Consider the following 20,217-nt stretch of genomic DNA (forward strand, 5'->3'; position numbering starts at 1 on the left):
ACGGCGGAGAGAGCGGAAACCGATTAGGAAGTGTCCCGGGGTGAGAGCCGCTACGTCCTCAGGATCATCGGACAGGGGCTGCAACGGTCGAGAATTGAGGCAAGCCTCAATCTGTGAGAGCAGCGTCGCCATCTCCTCATAGGTGAGCCGGGCATCACCTATTACTCGTCGCAGATGGTGTTTCATGGACTTCACAGCGGCTTCCCACAAACCGCCGAAGTTAGGTGCCGCCGGTGGATTAAAATGCCACCGGATTTTCTCCTGTGCGGCGAAGGCGGCGATGCGGCGTCCGTCGGCACTGGCAGCAGAGAAGAGAGCGCCTAGCTGCCTGTCAGCACCCACGAAATTGGTTCCGCAGTCGCTGTACAATGAGATGCAGATCCCACGCCTGGAGATCAGCCGGCGCTAGAGGCTAAACAAATAAAAACGACAATAAAACCTTTCGATGCCTTGTGTCCGCGACCCTTAGAGGTTCTCATCCAAACCGGTCCGGCGTAGTCGATGCCGGCGTGGAGGAACGGCCTGCTTGGTTTGACCCTTGGCTCCGGGAGGTCGCCCATGAGAGGCTGTGGGATGGCGGCTCGCCATCTTATGCACCTGACGCATCGGCTGATGCGTCTCTTCACCAGCGAGCGACCTCGAGGAACCCAATATTCCTGGCGTAAAGAGCATAAAGTCAGCTGCGTCCCGCCGTGTAGAGTCCGCTGGTGGTGGTCATCGATGACGAGGTTAGTGAAGGTAGACTCGCTGGGCAGTATTAGCGGATGAGTGGCATCATACGGCAGGTCAGCGTTGCTGAGGCGCCCGCCGACGCGTAGGAGTCCCTCGCTGTCCAGAAATGGATTTAGTTTCAGCAGGGCGCTTCGCGACGGCAGCGGCGTTCCATGTCGCAACCGTCTAATCTCTTCTTTTAACTTTCCAGCCTGGATCAATCTAACCCATGAGAGGCGGGCTTCCGTCAGGTCGTCGGCGCTGATTTCGTTCGACTGGCTTTGAGGGTGACGAAGCTGGCGGTGGATCAGCCACCAGCGACGGCACCATGCAGTGATCCGCAGCAGTCTGGTCAGAGAAGAATAGCGCAGCAGCAATTCTGACTCGGGTTCCAGCTCGGCAACGGCGGCGGCGTGGGCCCGGACTCGTCTCTCTGGGAGGTCCTCCGTTGGAATCTCCTCTCCACTGTTTATCCACGGGCTGCTCTCCGTTGCTAACCATTCCGGACCTTGCCACCAGAGCGGGTGGTCAACCAGCTCACCAGGATATAGTCCCCGAGAAGCGCAGTCCGCTGGATTTTCTCGTCCTGGTACGTGATGCTAGTGGGCATCAGGAATCAGCGTTTGTATCTCGCTGACCCTGTTGGCCACATAGGTGGCCCACGTCGATGGATGTCCTCGGATCCAGCCGAGCGTGACTGTGGAATCTGACCACATGTGAAGAGGTGCTCTTTCAGCTCCGATGATCAGCAAGGTGTGGGCGACGAGACGGGCCAGAAGAGTCGCTGCAGATAGCTCCAGTCGAGGTAATGATACCTGCTTCAATGGCGCGACCTTGGTTTTGGCAGCTAAGAGAGTCACCTTAGTAATGCCCTTTGTTTTGCTCTTCAGGTAGATCACTGCGGAGTAGGCACGCTCGGAGGCATCGGCGAATCCGTGGATTTCCAACATTGATTCAGTCACACCTCCCAGCCACCGAGGTACGATTACTTTTTCCAGAGCCGGCAGTTCGCTCTGGAATCGTAACCATCTTCTCGCTTCGTCGCAAGGTAGCGGAGCGTCCCAATCCAGACCTAGCAACCAGGTAGACTGGATGAAGATTTTTGCCAATATCGTTGTTGGTGCCAGCCAGCCAAGAGGGTCGAACATCTTCGCTGTCAACAAAAGTACCGACCGTTTGCTGAAGGTCGACAGTGTGATCGCTTTGGTAGCGAATGCGAAGAGATCGTCACGAGGTTGCCATCTTAGACCGAGCGTAGAGTGACTCTCGCCGGGCAGCCACCATCTAGACTCTTGTCGAAGCCGGTCGTCGGGCTCCACTTGGTTCAGTAACAGCGAATGGTTTGCCGACCATTTCTTAAGCGAGAAGCCGCCCGCCCTGCAGATCTCCTTCAGCTGTTGGATCATGACCTCGGCTTCCTCCATGGTCTCCGCGCCTGCCAGGATGTCGTCCATGTAAACGTCGCTCAGCAGGATGAGAGCTCCCTTCGGGTAGCGATGTCCCTCATCCTCGGCAAGTTGGCGCAAAGTACGGATCGCCAGATAAGGAGCACAGGAAAGCCCGTAAGTAACGGTACTTAGCCAGTACTCCTTTACTTCGTCGTTGCTGCTCTCTCTCCATAATATCCTTTGCAGACATTGGTCGTCGGGGTGCACAAGGATCTGTCTGTACATCTTCTCGATGTCAGTCGCGAAGACGTAGTGATGGCGTCGCCAACTCAGTAGGATGTCGGCCAGAGAAGGTAGTAGATTCGGTCCCGTTGCTAGATATCTGTTGAGAGAGTCTCCGTTTGGCAAGGAGCTCGAGCCGTTGAAGACTACCCTCAGCTTTGTGGAGGTGCTGTCAGGACGCAGGACCCCGTGATGCGGTAGATAGCAAGCTCCAGGACGCGTGGTAGTCGAAGGCGGAGCAGGCATCATGTGGCGCAGGTCTAAGTACTGTTGCATGAATTTGACATACATACCTCTGAACTCGCTCTCTCGATCAAATTTCTTCTCTGTATGTTGCAGAGCCCGGCGGGCGGCGCGGATTGTTCCAGAGAGATCCGGTAGAGATTCCGTCGTGGGCAGGCGCACGACGTACCGGCCATCGGCGTTGCGTGTGTGGTACTGACGATAGTGCTCCTCGCACTCCCGCTCGACCTTGGTGAAGAGCTGAGACGGCTGTCGAACCTCTTCCTGCTCCCAAAAGCGACGTACCAAACAGGTGAGGTCTTCCTCCACTTGGCAATGGTGGGAGGACATACGTTGGCAGCGTGTATTCTCGTTGATGGCTCCTGAGAGTATCCAGCCTAGCGAAGTTTGCTGTGCCACCGGTTCCTGAGGACCTCCCTTTTTCAGACCCTGGCGGATGATTAATCCGTAGACGTCGGCGCCCAGCAGAAGGTCTACTGGATCAGCGGAATGGAATTCTGGATCGGCTAGCTCTAAGTCCCTGAGATGTGTCCAGGATTGCAGGCTTCGGCGGCATCCTCCGGAGAATAGAGTCAGCTTCGGCAAAATCAAGGCGGAGACGGAGTTGGACGTCTCACCGTTGAGCGCTCGAAAGGTGAGCTTGACCTTGCCCTTGGCGATTCCCGTCCTTTGCTCGCCGAGTCCATAGACGCTGACGGCGGCAGACGTGCGAGGCAGTCGCAGTCGTTGAACCAACCGCTCCGAAACTATGGTCGTCTCTGAGCCCTGGTCGATCAGAGCTCGGGCGGGATGCCATGATCCGTGACGATCGAGGACGCGGACTCGAGCAGTGGCGAGCAGCACAGTGACAAAGGCGAAGGGCTGTCCTTGAGCCACGTGTGATGTCGTAGCGGTCTCGGCGTCGCGGAAGGCGTCGTGCAGAGAAGAGTGGTGCCGACTGCCGCACGTCATACAGGTCTTTTTTGACGCGCACTCAGTCAGCTGGTGGCGCCCCAGGCAGTTAGAACAGAGGTTCTGTTCGCGTACAAACTGCATGCGCGCTGTAGCCGTCTTCTCCTTATAGCTGCTGCAAAACATTATGAAGTGGTCCCCCTGGCAACCGGCGCACCGACTTCTGGACCTGTCTTTCGGCTCAGTTTTCTTTACGTGATGGCTTCGAGTTGCTTTGGTGTCGCTGCTGCTGCGACTGTCGTTCTTCACAGGAAACAGAGCCTCTAAGGTGTGCAGCCGTCGCTCTATGAATCCTTCCAATTCGGCGTAGGTAGGCGGGTTGGTGGTGTGGCTGATGACGCTCTCCCATTCGCGACGCGAACGATTATCGAGCAGCTCAACTACAAGGTGAACAAAGAGGTCCTCCGTGCGGTCGATGGGACGATCGATGCTCTTCAGCGAACTTACGGTTGTTTTTACGCCGTGGAAGAGTCGCCCTAGCTCAGCTGCGGATTCGCTCTTCATTTTAGTAAGAGCCAGAAAGTTGTTGAGGTAGTTACGAGTTAACAACCTCTTGTTCTCGTAGAAATTGCTTAACGTCTTCCAGGCGATCTCGTAATTTTCATCCGTCGTACTCAAATTGCGTATTAGCAGTTCCGCATCACCCTTTACACAGAGCTTGAGGTAATGCAGTTTTTCAACAGGTCTGGCTGCCTGGTTCCTGCCGATGATGGATTGAAAGAGGTCTCGGAAAGACGGCCAGTCTTCGTACTTCCCGGCGAAGGTCGGTGGCTGGATTTTTGGCAGCGCTGTCCGAGGAGCGGAGGTCGTTGGCGCGGCCGAGGTAGAGCTGGCTGCCTGCAGCCGCCGCTGGAGAGCTCTCTTTAGGTCGAGCATGAGGCCCTTATTCTGCAGGTAAGCTTCCTCACCTAATGACGGGATGTCTTGCTTGGCGTAGACATCATGTTTTATCTCTTCCACACGATCGGCTAGCGTATCGTTAATTGCGTCGAACTTTTCCCACAGCTTCTCGAGGTTTTGAAGCCGGGCCTCTACTGCGCCGAGGGTGATGTTGGCCTCGCCGAGCTTCCGCAAGTTGTCGTACGCGCGCGAGATCTTGCCGTATAGTACCGTGGCGGTGGCAATGATCGCCTTTGTTTCTGCCATCTCTCACACTGTCTCTCTTTTCCAGGGGCACTGGTCACCGACACTTAATCACGATCGCTTCCGTGGCACCGGATTAACAGGAGGTTCCGGATAAGTATCCGGCTCGAAGGACCAAAAAATGTGCACAACGGATAGCGGGAAAGGACGGTCGGAAGCGAGACGATAGATAGGCACTACACTCGACACACGCGTATCGTTAACAAAAAATATATTTCAACTATTAACAAAATTTACAATTGTTTTACCGCACAGAAATTACCAAAAGATAGCCGAGTCGAATGTATAAGAAATGAATGCAATAAACGAGAGAAAAGCCGGGTCGAAAATAAATTACTGACTGTTCCGCAAGCAACGGTAATTAGACGAGAAAACCGAAAAAGACAAGCGATCTTTTTCGGAAAGTAGAAGCACACTCTATTCGCGACGAGCAATCGGAAAGAGCGCCGCGGTCACGAGAGAGGAGGTTTATATAGGTCCGTATTTCGAGAACCTTCGCGAACATTTTCCTTTGTTCGATCGAGATGTTAAGGGCGAAAGTACGTTTACGATAATTATTTACCTTTTAGCAAGTCATATTTTGTTGTTATTGGCACTTGATTTTCTCTCCTCTCGCGCGACCGCGGTGTTTACGATTAAAGTGAAAGTTATCGCAAGCGCTTCTTTTTTCGCAGGCGCGAGGTATATGTATACTTGTGCGGCCGAGCGCGATTTAAATAATATTAAAGTCTGCCTGTTACAATTTAAGGTTTTATATACGTAATGTGCATGCTGCATGCTTATATTGCATGAATTTGATTGTAATACATTAATGCCCTTCCTTTCAGCTTTCTTTATCCGTTCGATTTCGAACACATATAATATATGTGATATGTATAATATCAGATTAATTATAAAATAAAGAGAGAGAAAATTTTATGAGTATAAGAATAAATTCATGTGAATGTGTGTGTGCGTGTATGCTAACGCATGTGTGGACGTGTGTGTGAATATGAATTCATGTATATGAACATGTATGTGAATATGCGATGTGTATGTGTGTATGCAAACGTGTGAGTATTTGTATGAGTGTACAAGCATGTTGTTTTATAAATGTGCGTGGGTGCATGTGTACAAGCGTGTGTGTTCATATGTGTGGAGTGTGTGGATATGTATGTGGGTATGAATTTGGATATGTATGTGTTTATATGTACATGAAGATGCGGATGTACATACATGCGTGTGTGTGAAATGATGGGCATATGGGCAGGTGTATGGTTTTGTGAGAGAGAAAATTTTATTTCTTAGTTTGTATTGGTTTATATATATAATTAAAAAAAATTAATATATTTTGATTTATGTAATATTGTATACCTGTATTGCTCATCATTCCAATAATTTCTATTTTGTCACCCTTTCGGATATCCATTTCGTAATAATCATCTTCTACAAAATTAACAATGTGTACTTCAAATTTATAAACACCGTCCGTTAATGATCCGCATCCAATGATTTTATTCAATTTGTTATTATGTATACTGCTTAAATTAGTTTTGATATATCCTTCTAATACTGTAAAAAATATATATATAATACACACACACACACACATACATATACCAATGAAAAACAGGTATATAAGGATGTAACGACCTATTAATGGTCGTTACTAAATGCGCCGGGCCGGACATCTGCCCGACGCTCCTGGCCGACCATCCGCCGGGCGCGTGATCCATCCCCTCCGGCGGGATGCCCAACACGTGAAAGTAAGCACGTGGGGGGACCCGCACCGGTATATAAGCCGGCTCGTCCAAAGAGCCGGCACCAGTCCTGTCCTGAATCCTGATCCTGACACCAAGCCTCTGGGTGTACTCGAGGCTTCCAAGACCAAGATTCCTGACAGTCGACGAAGACGGGTGTACCCTCTTCGCTGCCTGGGAGTTCCCGGCGTTCGACTTCCTTCTCTCCGACCGACGGAGGTGGGTTTAACCCCTTCGCTGCCTGGGAGTACCCGGCGTTTGGTTCCTTTCTCTACGACCGACGGAGGTGGGTTTAACCCCTTCGCTGCCTGGGAGTGCCCGGCATTCGGTCTCCTGTGTCCGGCCGACGGAGGTGGGTTTAACCCCTTCGCTGCCTGGGAGTGCCCGGCATTCGGTCTCCTGTGTCCGGCCGACGGAGGTGGGTTTGACCCCTTCGCTGCCTGGGGGTACCCGGCATTCGGCTCCTTCTCTCCGGTCGGCAGAGGCGGGCGTGCCCCCTCTGACGCCAGGGCGTACGCGGCATCCGACTTTTCCGCAGCGCGCCGCGCCGCCGCCCGCGGCTCCGCGACCGCGAGATATATCGTCCGTCCGCGCGTTAGGAATAGGTTTGTATATAGACATTAGTGTGATCGTCCGCTAGGTTAAGCATATGTATACATAGTGTAGTAATCGAATAAACTAATTATTGAGCTTAATCACGTGTACGCAAGTTTGGCCTTCCGATCCCGTCGAATCCTGATCCCGGCGAGCCGTCCAAGGCGATACGTAAACCGTACCGTTACATGGCGCCCGAACAGGGACCTGACACACGGCAGGCCTAACTTGCGTAGCACCGAATGAGCAGTGCGTGGGTGCATTCGCTCACCAAAGACCAGGTCCTCCAGGAGCTGGAGCGACGCCACCTTGACTCGACCGCTCCGCTGGACACGCTGAGGAAACGCCTGCGAAGACACATGAGTAAGCATCCAGAAAGTATGCCGGGGACTAGCACACAGCAGAAGCCTGTCAACTCGATCCCACCGACCATTATCATACCGGGGGTCGACCAGATGTCCGACGAGGACGATAGTGGTAGCGAGAACACGGTAGGCCGTCGACCGTCTCGACCCCGCCAGGATCTGCCGGCACTCGACCGAATGAAGACAATGAACCAGATCCGAAAGTGGGGTCACTTCTTCGATGGCAAAGATCCCCTTGCCTTTCTGGAGCGAACGGAGAAACTCCGAGCCAGCTACGGCCTCGATCCCGTCCAGCTAATCACCGGTCTTCCGGAACTACTACGGGGCGACGCCCTACTCTGGTATCGGAACCATAATGAGGAATGGGATACCTGGGAACAATTTACTCAGGCGTTCCGTACCCATTTCCTACCGCCCGGATATCAACGGCGGATGAGACGGGAGATTCAAGGTCGGCATCAACGACCCGGGGAAACTTTCCAGGCCTACTCAACGTCCGTACTGACCATGATGCGTCGAGCCGGCGGGTACACGACTCGTGACAAGGTCGAGCAGGTTTATGAGAATATGGACCCTGAGTACTAGCTATACGTCCCCCTGACCGATCAGACCAGCCTCGGTGACCTGAGCACGAAGGCCGTCCAGTACGAGGCTATCATTCGGAGGCGAAGAGAGCGCAAGGCGGAGAGCCCCGCTCAGCCCAGGGCCACTATAGCCGCCGCCACATATAGCCGAGAGGAGTGCTGCTGGCGCTGCAAACAACGGGGACACACTCGCCTAGAGTGCAAACGCCCCCCCAAAAAATTCTGCTCCCGATGCGGCAAGGACGGGGTACTTACCCGGGATTGTCATCCACCGTCGGGAAACGCCGCCCGGACCGGGAACGTAGCGGCCATAGGCCGGTCCAGCACGGAATAGAGTACGACCCCAGGCCGCACCTACGCGTACTGATACGTCAAACGGAGGTCCGAGCCCTGTTGGACTCCGGATCCGAAATGTCCTTCATGGACGAAGAAACCGCTCGACAACGCCAGATACCGATTCAATCCCTCGTCACAGGCGGGGACACGGTGCGGCTGGCCGACGAGACCACCACAAACATCATCGGCACTGTCCGCCTAAGATTCCGAATCCAAGGGCGGCCCTGTCGCCACAGATTCGCGGTACTGCCTAGACTCAGCAGCCCGATTCTGATAGGCATCGACCTATGGGCTAAGCTGGGGATCGGCCTGACAACAACTAACACACGCCGGGCCACACGACGAACCACCGCTAACGCCAACATCACCGCCTTGAGCACCGGAGCGACCGATGAGCACACCCGACTGCAAGCCTTCCTAGCCACCGAGTTGCCCCTCTTCGATACCATCCGGGGCCCCACCGACCGGGCCGAGCATCACATCCGCCTGAAACCCGGCCCGCCAATCAAACAGCAATACCGACCACGGAACCCGGCCATGCAACAAGTGATCGACCAGGAAGTCGAGGAAATGCTGAAAGAGGGGGTCATCGAACCCTCCGCAAGCGGATGGAGCTCTCCGGTAGTCATTGTCCGAAAGAAGGACGGAACTCACCGCTTCTGCATCGACTACCGGAAGCTCAACGCGGCATCCGAAAAAGACGCCTACCCGTTGCCTCACATCACCGCCACACTCGATAAATTACGAGGGGCCCAATACTTGTCTACCCTCGATCTGAAAAGCGGGTATTGGCAGATTCCACTAACCAAGGCAAGTCGGCCAGCTACAGCCTTCACCGTACCCGGCAAAGGGCTGTACCAGTTTACGGTCATGCCATTCGGCCTCCACTCCGCTCCGGCCACGTTCCAACGGCTCCTCGACACAGTCCTGGGCCCGGATCTGGAGCCCCACGTGTTGGTCTATTTAGACGACATCGTGATCGCCAGCCGTACGTTTGAAGATCACCTCCAACATCTGCGCGAGGTCTTCCGACGCTTGAGGGGTGCCAGACTACGCCTAAATATCGAAAAGTGTCACTTCAGCCGAAGCAGCCTCAAGTACCTGGGACACATTGTCGACCGACGGGGCATCCAGACCGACCCGGGCAAGGTCAGCGCCATCACGGGGTGGCCCGTCCCCACCACGCTCCGTCGAGTCCGCCAGTTCTTGGGGATGGCCTCGTGGTACCGCAGGTTCATCCCCGAATTCTCCACCGTGGCCGCGCCCCTCACGAACCTCACGAAGAAAAACGCGCGATGGGCCTGGGGAGAACTAGAAGAACAAGCCTTCCGACGGCTCAAGGAGGCTCTAACAACCGCGCCAGTGCTCGCCTGCCCGAACTTTAGTCGCCCCTTCCTCTTACAAACGGACGCCAGCTCACACGGACTAGGGGCCGTCCTCACGCAGGAATTTGAGGAAGGAGAGCGCGTCATCGCTTACGCCAGCCGAACACTTAATCCCGCCGAGCGCAATTACAGTGCCACCGAATTAGAGTGTCTAGCCGTAGTGTGGGGAATCCGGAGGATGCGAGACTACCTGGAGGGGTATCGGTTCACCGTAATCACGGACCACCAGGCGTTAAAGTGGCTACAGCAGCTCGAGGCTCCCACCGGTCGATTAGGCCGCTGGGTATTCGAGCTGCAACAATTCGACTTCGAGATCAAGTACCGTCGGGGGACACAGAACCAAGTAGCCGATGCGTTCTCGCGAGAACCACAGCTCAGCGCCATCATCAACCAACCAACATGTCCCTGGTACAACCGGATGCGAGCCCAGGTAGAAGCGGAACCGGAGACCAGTCCAGACTACGAGATTCGCGATGGGCAGCTATATCGCCACGTACTGCACGACCTGGACTTCCTGCACACACCTCCGGGGGAACAATGGAAGAAATGCGTGCCACGCGACCAACGATCCGAAGTCTTGCGGCGGCTGCACGACGAGCCCACAGCGGGACACTTAGGGGTGTCCAAGACCATCGCCCGGGCCGCCCAGTTGTATTATTGGCCCGGTATGTTCCGGGAAATCGCGCGATACGTGCACCGATGCCCAAATTGCCAGGCGTATAAGGTGTCGCAACGACGACCGGCCGGTCTCCTTCACGCCACCCCCGTCACGGCACCAGGACAGCAGGTCTCCGTAGATCTGGTGGGACCCTTGCCGAGATCCCGACGAGGACACACCTGGCTCCTTACGGCCCAGGACCGATTCAGCAAATGGCTGGAGCTTATTCCTCTCCGGAAGGCAACGGCGCGACAGTTAGCCGAAGGAATCACCACGCGGGTCATCTATCGTCACGGCTGCCCCGCACAGATACACTCAGACAACGGAACGCAATTCACGTCCAGGGAATTCAAACAACTATTGGCAGAGTTCGGGATAGAACATCGCACCTCCCCGGTATACGCACCCCATTGCAACCCGGTGGAACGAGCCAATCAAACCATAAAGACCATGCTCGCCCAGTACACCGGAGAACACCACCAGGACTGGGATGGCCACCTGGACGCACTACAGTTCGCCATTAACACCGCCCGCCACGAAGCCACGGGATATACACCAGCATACCTCACTCACGGAAGAGAGCTAGCCCGGCCTCACGTGGCGGACCGATTCGAACCGGACGAGCAAGAACCGGGGCAACGCAGCCGGCAACTACAGGAGGCCTTCGAGCTTGTCCGCGTTCACCTGGTCCGCGCGTTCCAGAAGCAGGAGAGGCACTATAATCTCCGACGCCGTGAATGGCGTCCGCAACCAGGAGACCAGGTGTGGAAACGAGACCGACATCTCTCATGGAAGAGCGAGGCGTTCAACGCGAAACTCGCCCCTAAGTTCAGCGGGCCAATGGAAGTTCGCCGCCTCATTTCACCAGTCATCGTAGACCTCCGGGATGCATGCGGCAAGTGGCACCGACACGTGCATATCCAGGACCTGAAACCGGCCGAAGCAAGGGAAACAGCCGACGAACACGACGCAGGGAGTGACGACGAACGGCCTATCGGGGGGCCATAAACCCCCAAGATAAGTATTAAACGACTATAGCCCTCACTATCCTGGCCAAACCACCGAAAAACTAACGACAAAAAATTGTTTACCGCATTCCAGCGCGCCCCCACCCCGTCGAACGGGGTATATAGGGCAACACGAGCCGCACGATCGGCCTAGTCCTACGATGAGCTCGCCAAGGAACGTGAACGATCTGTTCGGGGACCTCTCCTCCTCATCCGACGACAGCGGTGGAGGGTGGAAGCGGCGACCAACCCCCGCACCACCGACGCCGACACGAGTCGCACACGTGCCCCGGCCCGGGACGACCATCCAGCGGTCCGACAGGGAGACAAGACGGCGGGCGATCATCCTCGCCACCCCGCCTCCCCCGCGGACGACCAGTCACGGGCCAGGGGTATTAATGGCGTTACGCCGCCAGGCCCGAGCGAACGCGCCGCGCCGATCACCCGCCGCGGCCGGGCAGCAACGGGGGCCTAACATCTCGACCCCCGCAGCCACCGAGTCCCGACCCGGGAACCTTGCCGCCGTCTCCGGCCGATCAGCGACCGCCCGACCATCCGGCCCGCCTACGCTCGGACCCACGTCGACCCACCGCGCGCGCCCACCACCGCCGCACCCGCTAAACACCGCTGCGACACCGCCAGTGCAGGTGACGCTGGGGGACGGCACCGTAGTGGAGGTCCCCTTCCACGCCGCCACGATCAGCCGGAAGTATCGGCTACGTACGGCGACGGGGAAGTGGATCATCCGCTTCGACCGACAGGGTCGACCACGGGCCGCCCACCCCCTGCCTGCCACCCCCCTGTAAAAGGGGAGGGTGATGTAACGACCTATTAATGGTCGTTATTAAGTGCGCCGGGCCGGACACCTGCCCGACGCTCCTGGCCGACCATCCGCCGGGCGCGTGATCCATCCCCTCCGGCGGGATGCCCAACACGTGAAAGTAAGCACGTGGGGGGACCCGCACCGGTATATAAGCCGGCTCGTCCGAAGAGCCGGCACCAGTCCTGTCCTGAATCCTGATCCTGACACCAAGCCTCTGGGTGTACTCGAGGCTTCCAAGACCAAGATTCCTGACAGTCGACGAAGACGGGTGTACCCTCTTCGCTGCCTGGGAGTTCCCGGCGTTCGACTTCCTTCTCTCCGACCGACGGAGGTGGGTTTAACCCCTTCGCTGCCTGGGAGTACCCGGCGTTCGGTTCCTTTCTCTACGACCGACGGAGGTGGGTTTAACCCCTTCGCTGCCTGGGAGTGCCCGGCATTCGGTCTCCTGTGTCCGGCCGACGGAGGTGGGTTTAACCCCTTCGCTGCCTGGGAGTGCCCGGCATTCGGTCTCCTGTGTCCGGCCGACGGAGGTGGGTTTGACCCCTTCGCTGCCTGGGGGTACCCGGCATTCGGCTCCTTCTCTCCGGTCGGCAGAGGCGGGCGTGCCCCCTCTGACGCCAGGGCGTACCCGGCATCCGACTTTTCCGCAGCGCGCCGCGCCGCCGCCCGCGGCTCCGCGACCGCGAGATATATCGTCCGTCCGCGCGTTAGGAATAGGTTTGTATATAGACATTAGTGTGATCGTCCGCTAGGTTAAGCATATGTATACATAGTGTAGTAATCGAATAAACTAATTATTGAGCTTAATCACGTGTACGCAAGTTTGGCCTTCCGATCCCGTCGAATCCTGATCCCGGCGAGCCGTCCGAGGCGATACGTAAACCGTACCGTTACAAGAATATATAATAATGAAATATAATAATTTTATATATATTATACAAAGAGATGTTTCTTTATATTTATTATTTCTATTTGTATATGTAACTATTAGAAATATTCTTTTTGTGTATAATATATGAAACCTACAGATGCGATTTGAGGTATTGAATACATCACAAAGTTTAATTTTTTCTGGCTCTGAACTTGATAAATTTTCATTGTATTTGCTTAATGTCGAAATTATTGTGTTATTTAAAATTTGTAACTCAAATGGTATATTGCCATTGTTGTATAATGCCACCTTTGGCGGTTTAGCTTGTACACCATCCAAGTATATAATCTATATTGATATATATTTTATTATAATATAATTATAATTTTGTTTTTTCTTACATATTATATGTATATATGTATATATGTACAATATATATACATATACATACATGCATACATATATATATATATATATATACATACATATATATACAAAGTGTGCACAACTATCTTCTAATATTTTTTTTAAATATATTTTTGAAATAAAATAGAATAAAAATCTTAATACGAAAATATCGAAGCTGAAATAGTTTTCGAGTTATAAGTAATCAAAGATTGCCAATAATATCGTTTACACTGTAAAAAATTTTTGTGTAAAATTACACCTATTCCCAGCAAACACAAAGTAACAGTAACATAACATTAATGTTTTAATACTTGTTTGAAACGCATAATAGAAAACTACTTGTGTAATAAAATATTATATTTTATTATTGGAATATTCTAGAATATTCGCTTCCGATCGCAAGTCAACAGGCATATCGTTTTTTTTATATGTTTTTTTCTGGAAAACATATCGCGACATAAATTATCCTGTCGTACAAAAACACGCTCGAAATATAAACAATTAACGGTGTCGCAACCGTTCCGCCGAATAATTATATTTTATTGAGCATGCGCGGCTTCTCACGGGCGCCTCGTTTCGCCAATAATTATCGTGATCTCCAGCTCGCGCATGCTTTCTAACAACCGTTGTTCTGTCAATTTTGACAGCGGCCAATTACGCGTAATACGCTCAGGTCACCTCGCGCAACTTTAAAAAGACGCAAAATTATTGGCGCTTCACACGAAGGTGGGTTCTTTGCGGAAACCCATAAAAGAGAGCTCGCACCCGAAATCGGGGCCTTATCGCTTTTTCCGCCGTGAACCGCATAACGCAACCGCAGATTTGTAAAACCGCAAAAAATTCGTTGACGACCGCCGCTTACTCCGCATTTTGATTTGATTTCGAGTTTCTCTGTAAATTAATTAAGATTGTAAAAGTTTGTTAAAGTGTTCGTTTTCTAATTGTTTTATAATATTAAAGTCAATTTAGTACAAAGAGTGACTCATCCTTTCGTGCAGCGCGATCCTTTCTCTCGCAGCGCGTTCGTGAACATATTTCTGGTCCTTCGAGCCGGATCCGTCGCACCGGCAACCGCAAGTTCGCGAGCGTGACTTCTCGTGTGAGTGAAGGTGTGAACGTCTGGGTGTGCAGCGGTCATGGAGGTGTCCACGCTGGTCGATTGTCAGCGTGAGATTCAAATCCGAATCTCACGCTCCGTAGAGTACCTGAAGAAGCTGGGCAGCGCCAACATCACCACCAGTGCTATCGCCACACGCACCAGAATCCTGGATCAGCTGTGGGCAAAGTTCGAGACGCAGCACGACCTTATCCGAGCGGCCCTGAAAGACAAATTCAGTGAGAGCGAGTATTTCCAATCAGATTTCCACGCAGATACAGAAAATCTGTATGTAAGTCAGCGAAGCATACTTGATGGCTACGCCGAACACTTTCGTGCACCGAACGTAGCTCCTTCTGCCGACGTCACGCCACGGTCGTCACTGCCGCGCATCAAGGTACCGCCATTCTCTGGTGCTTACGCTGATTGGCCGTCGTTTCGGGATCTCTTTCTCTCCGTCGTGAGTGGCAACGCGATCTCCAACATCGAGCGCTTCCATCACCTCCGCTCATGTCTGACGGGACCGGCTGAAAGGTTAATAAAGTCGTTACCCGTCACTAGCGACAATTATGAGCGTGCTTGGGCGATACTGGACAAGCACTACAACAATAAAAAAGAATTGATCCGCTCCAACTTTGCCACGTTCATCGCCGTGCCAAAGATGAAGGGAGATACCGCAGAGGAGTTGAGACGCATCCACAACGCCGTTACTGCCACCGTCAACGGTCAGGAGAGCATCGGGCGTCCAATAAACTCCCACGGGATGGACCTCTTCAACTTCCTGGTGACGGAGCTTTTTGATGCACGCACACGTCTGGAGTGGGAGTCGTCCATTTCAGACTCATCAGAGCCAGCACAGAACGAGGCACTTGTGGACTTCATCAGCCGCCGGATCCTGACGCTCAACGCCGCACGACCGAAGAGCGCCAGCAAACCGCCCGGAGATGCTCCACGGATCGCCAAGGCACACGTCACGAAACACCAAGGATCTGAACCGCCGCACTGTGCACTGTGTCGCGAGAACCACACCTTGATGGCCTGCCGAGACTTCAAGGCCAAGACAGTCAACGAGCGTAAGGCGTTCATAGAAACAAGCAAGCGCTGCTACAATTGCTTAGGCAACCACTTTCTATCTCGCTGCCAGTCGAAGAAGAACTGCCTCACATGCGACGCACGACACCACACGATGTTGCACGGAGCACCGACGTCTTCACTGTCAGCTGAGGCCACCACACGCGCCACCACACTGACCACGACTCTGCAACATCAGGATCACAAGGCCGTTCTTCTGGCAACAGCTCGAGTAAACATCACCGATCGGTACGGGTCCCCACACGCCGTACGCGCTCTGATCGACCAATGCTCTGAGGTGTCGATCATTTCAGAGACCTTGGCACAACGCCTTCGTCTTCCTCGAGTTTCGACGGATCTTTCAATCTTCGGCATCGGAGGGACCCGCTCAGGATCCGCTCGAGGCAAGGTAACGCTGCACGTAACGTCAGACGTGACCAACGCCGAGCTCAGCGTGGTAGCCTTTGTGCTGCCTCGCATATCACTGCAGCAAGGATCAGTCTCACGAGGAGAACGCAGCTGGCCTCATCTCAAGGGACTCCAACTGGCCGATCCTCGTTTTTTGGACGACGACCCAGCTGAGTTACTCTTAGGAGCCGAGGTCTATTCCTTGATCCTCGAGGAGGGCCTCCGCAAAGGAGATTCAAGGATGCCGATCGCCCAGCAAACAAGCCTGGGGTGGATCCTCTCTGGCGGATACGACGCCGCATCAGTCAACGGACATCGCCGCACATTCCGATGCACCGCCGATCATGACCTCGCCGACCTCGTTCGCCGCTTTTGGGAGCAGGAGAGCGAGCCAATATCTCAGGCTCCACTCACTCCTGACGAAACCAAGTGCGAGGAGCTTTACGTGCGCACCGTCACACGCACGCCCACCGGAAGATACATGGTGAGACTGCCTCTTGCATCACCGCCGACGACTCTTCAAGACACTCGCCGTCCCTGCGGAGCACCTCCTGAAAGCCATGGAGTCCAAGGGCAGCCGAGACCCTCGATTTGGCGACCTCTATCGCAGCTTCATGCAGGAATACGAGGACCTGCAACATATGAAGAGGGTAAATATCGCAACAACAGCTGAGAAGATCAGATGCTACTTACCGCATCACGGGGTCCTGAAGGAGGCGAGCACGACGACGAAGCTCCGAGTCGTGTTCAACGGCTCTCAACGGACACGAACTGGGAACTCGCTGAATTCGCATCTGCTGACTGGGGCGAATTTGCTGCCCGCTCTCACCGACGTGCTGCTGCGATGGCGTTGGCACCGATATGTCTTCGTCACAGACATCGAGAAGATGTATCGCCAAATTCTCGTACATCCTGAGGACTGCAGCCTTCAAACGATACTGTGGCGTCAACACCAAACGAACGAGATCCAGGAGTACGAGCTGCTGACGGTGACCTACGGCATGGCGTGTGCACCGTTCCTGGCCATCCGGACGCTGCGACAACTCTGTGCGGACGAAGGGGCGCAGTTTCCTCAAGGGGCCACAGCACTTCGGCGAGATTGCTATGTCGACGACGTAGTCACCGGAGCGGACGACCTCGGCGATGCCGTCAACCTCCAGACAGAGCTGCGCAATCTCTGCATGGCGGGCGGATTTCCGCTGAGGAAGTGGGCTTCAAACAATCCGGACGTCCTCAGCGGAGTCCCACAGGAGCACCGGCTGCAGCAAGGACCACATTCTTGGGACGACGAGAGCCATTCGACCTTGGGTCTGCGATGGCATCCTCAAGAAGACCGGTTTGCCTTCGCCATACATCCTCGTGTAGTCAGCGAGTTTACGAAGCGACGCGTCCTAGCAGAGACTGCACGGCTGTTTGACCCGATGGGCTGGCTCGCACCTGTCGTGATTCGGGCGAAGATCCTGATCCAGACCACCTGGCTTCAGCAACTCGACTGGGACACTCCACTACCTGCCAAGGACGTCAAACGTTGGCAACAGCTGCTGAACCAGCTACCTCTGCTCAGCAACATACGGGTGAATCGCTGGCTCAGCACCGACAGCGATTACTCCACGTTGCAGATCCACGGCTTCGCAGATGCATCAGAGCGAGGATATGCTGCCGCCGTTTACATCCGCAACTCTGGAACGAAACAAACCACCATCAATTTAATCATGGGGAAATCCAAAGTCGCGCCCGTCAAGCCAGTTTCGTTGCCTCGCCTTGAACTGTGCGCTGCTGTGCTACTCACCACGTTGACGTTGCATATCCGAAACACCCTCGGCTTGACATCAACTCCAGTGCACCTGTGGTCCGATTCCAAGGTCACTCTCCATTGGATCCAGGGACACGCCGCTCGCTGGAAAACGTTCGTCGCCAACCGGGTGGCTCACATCCAGACTCAGCTCCCGGACGCTCAGTGGAGACACGTGGCCGGGAAGGACAATCCTGCAGATTGCGCATCACGAGGAATTAATCCGGAAGAGCTAGTCAATCACACGCTATGGTGGACGGGACCTACCTGGTTGGCACTGGACGAGACAGCATGGCCCAGCTCAGAGGTCCACATCGCAGAGGATGACCTTCCTGAACAGCGCACCACCAGCCTGATGACCAAGGGCTCCGTCGTCGTCGAACCGGACATCCTTCTTCGGTTCTCTGCGCTTCATCGGCTGCTACGCGTTACGGCCTGGTGTCGTCGATGGCTCAACGTGGCGAGCCGAGAGGTCACACTTGGTCGTCCGCTGCATCCTGACGAGCTGGACGCCGCCCTACTTCAGTGGCTTCGAATTGTGCAGGCACTCCACTTCCCGGACGAGATAGCCGCTGCCACTGCGAGACGTCCCGGTCCACCACGCAGTTCACTGATCAAACTCAGTCCATTCCTCGACGACCAAGGTGTACTGCGCGTAGGAGGGCGCCTCAAACACGCTCTGCTGCCTTACGACGAGAAGCACCCGGTGATCGTTCCGCCGGCCTCCTGGATGACGCGACTGCTCATCGAGTCCTGCCATCGTCGGTCTCTACACGGCGGCGTCCAGATGACTCTCGGCTTGCTTCGTCATCGATTCTGGGTGCCACGAGGAAGGACCGTCATTAAGCAGCAACTTCATCGGTGCGTCACTTGCACTCGCTGGCGAGCGGCCACTCCACAGCCTCCAATGGGCAACCTTCCGCGTGACCGAGTGACGCCGACTCGGCCATTCCTGAGCACTGGCCTGGACTACGCGGGACCCATCTTCATCCGGACCAGCAAGGGGCGCGGACACCGCTCACAGAGAGGATACATAGCTGTCTTCGTATGCTTTTGGTCTAAGGCTATCCACCTCGAAGTCGTCTCGGACTACAGTTCCGAGGCCTTCATCGCCGCCTTACGTCGCTTCGTTTCCCGCAGAGGCCTGTGTACGGACGTGTACAGCGACTGCGGCACGACGTTCGTCGGCGCCGATCGCACCCTGCGCGAGCTCTTCAAGGCGTCATCTTCCGAGGGCCATCACATCGCTCGCGCCGCCAACAATCAAGGGATCCGCTGGCACTTTAATCCGCCAGCGGCCCCTCACTTCGGTGGTCTGTGGGAGGCTGCCGTAAAATCCACAAAGTTCCACCTCCGTCGAGTAATCGGCGAAACCACCCTCACATATGAGGAGCTTAGTACACTCCTCACGCAAATCGAGGCGTGTCTTAATTCTCGTCCGTTGCAGGCTTTATCAGACGATCCGGACGACACTTCGGCGCTCACACCAGGCCACTTCCTCATCGGGGCGCCACTATTAGCCGTACCTGAGCCATCGTCGACTGGTCAACCAGCATCCACACTGTCACGCTGGCGTCATCTCCAATTGATGCGAGACCATTTTTGGCAGCGTTGGTCAGCGGAGTACGTGCACGGCCTCAACCCCCGCACCAAATGGGTCAAGTCCGAGGCCGCACCTCACGTGGGAGACCTCTGTCTCATTCGTTCGGAGCTCACCCCTCCGACCCGATGGCCCCTCGCACGGATCACGAGACTGCATCCCGGGGACGACGGTATCGTCCGCGTGGTTTCGGTCCGCACCGCCACATCCGAATTCGTGCGCCCGCTCGTTAAATTAGTCATGCTTCCGGGCGCGGATCGTATTCCTGGCATGACTAACGCGGACACATCGTCCGCCGGCACATAATTCATCTCGCGACACTTTTCACCTCACGCACTGTATCACTCATCACATCTCATTTTCTTTCCTCATTTTTATCTCATTACCGCACTTACATTTCATCCATCACCGCACTTACATTTGATCCATCACCGCACTGATAATTGTTCCATCATCTCACTGCACTACACAACACATCAAACACACACTCGTTACTGTCTCAGCTGATCATCACATTCCACGCGATCACCACGTGTTTTCGCGGCTCAGCTGATCGATTCAATTTACACGCGATCATCACGTGAACCTCGCCGCGCCGGCGCGCCTGCCCCACCATCGATCACTATCGACTTGCGATTCCGCGACCGAAATCCCACCATATGTTGTCACTGCGCGAAAAGGCGGGCGGGAATGTTTGAAACGCATAATAGAAAACTACTTGTGTAATAAAATATTATATTTTTATTATTGGAATATTCTAGA

At 54.4% G+C, this 20,217-nt stretch overlaps 2 protein-coding genes across 2 annotated transcripts; one reads left to right on the plus strand and one right to left on the minus strand.

Annotated features, from left to right (window-relative positions):
• Window positions 1-395: 395 nt before the first annotated feature.
• LOC114939992 (uncharacterized) lies at window positions 396-2,954 on the minus strand. Its single transcript, XM_085487466.1, has 2 exons — window positions 1,362-2,954; window positions 396-1,310 (listed from the first exon to the last, which is right to left on the minus strand). Exons 1-2 carry the CDS (start codon window positions 2,952-2,954, stop codon window positions 396-398), a joined length of 2,508 nt encoding a protein of 835 aa, XP_085343592.1.
• An 11,670-nt stretch (window positions 2,955-14,624) lies between these two features.
• LOC114933699 (uncharacterized) lies at window positions 14,625-19,761 on the plus strand. The gene is made up of 2 exons (XM_085487467.1): window positions 14,625-16,547; window positions 16,684-19,761. Exons 1-2 carry the CDS (start codon window positions 14,625-14,627, stop codon window positions 19,759-19,761), a joined length of 5,001 nt encoding a protein of 1,666 aa, XP_085343593.1.
• Window positions 19,762-20,217: the final 456 nt, after the last annotated feature.

This window comes from Nylanderia fulva, unplaced genomic scaffold (genome assembly GCF_048542155.1).
Source record: "Nylanderia fulva isolate GAGA-0341 unplaced genomic scaffold, ASM4854215v1 Scaffold555, whole genome shotgun sequence".
NCBI classification, from domain to species: Eukaryota; Metazoa; Arthropoda; class Insecta; order Hymenoptera; family Formicidae; genus Nylanderia; species Nylanderia fulva.

What these genes read in the sequence shown, in the direction of transcription:
- LOC114939992 (XM_085487466.1), bottom strand. Translation starts at nt 2,954, where the DNA reads ATGTCCTCCCACCATTGCCAAGTGGAGGAAGACCTCACCTGTTTGGTA. An exon ending in CATCGACGTGGGCCACCTAT is followed by an intron (nt 1,311 to 1,361) that starts GTGGCCAACAGG and finishes GATGCCCACTAG; the next exon opens with CATCACGTACCAGGACGAGA.
- LOC114933699 (XM_085487467.1), top strand. Translation starts at nt 14,625, where the DNA reads ATGGAGGTGTCCACGCTGGTCGATTGTCAGCGTGAGATTCAAATCCGA. An exon ending in CGCCCACCGGAAGATACATG is followed by an intron (nt 16,548 to 16,683) that starts GTGAGACTGCCT and finishes AGCTTCATGCAG; the next exon opens with GAATACGAGGACCTGCAACA.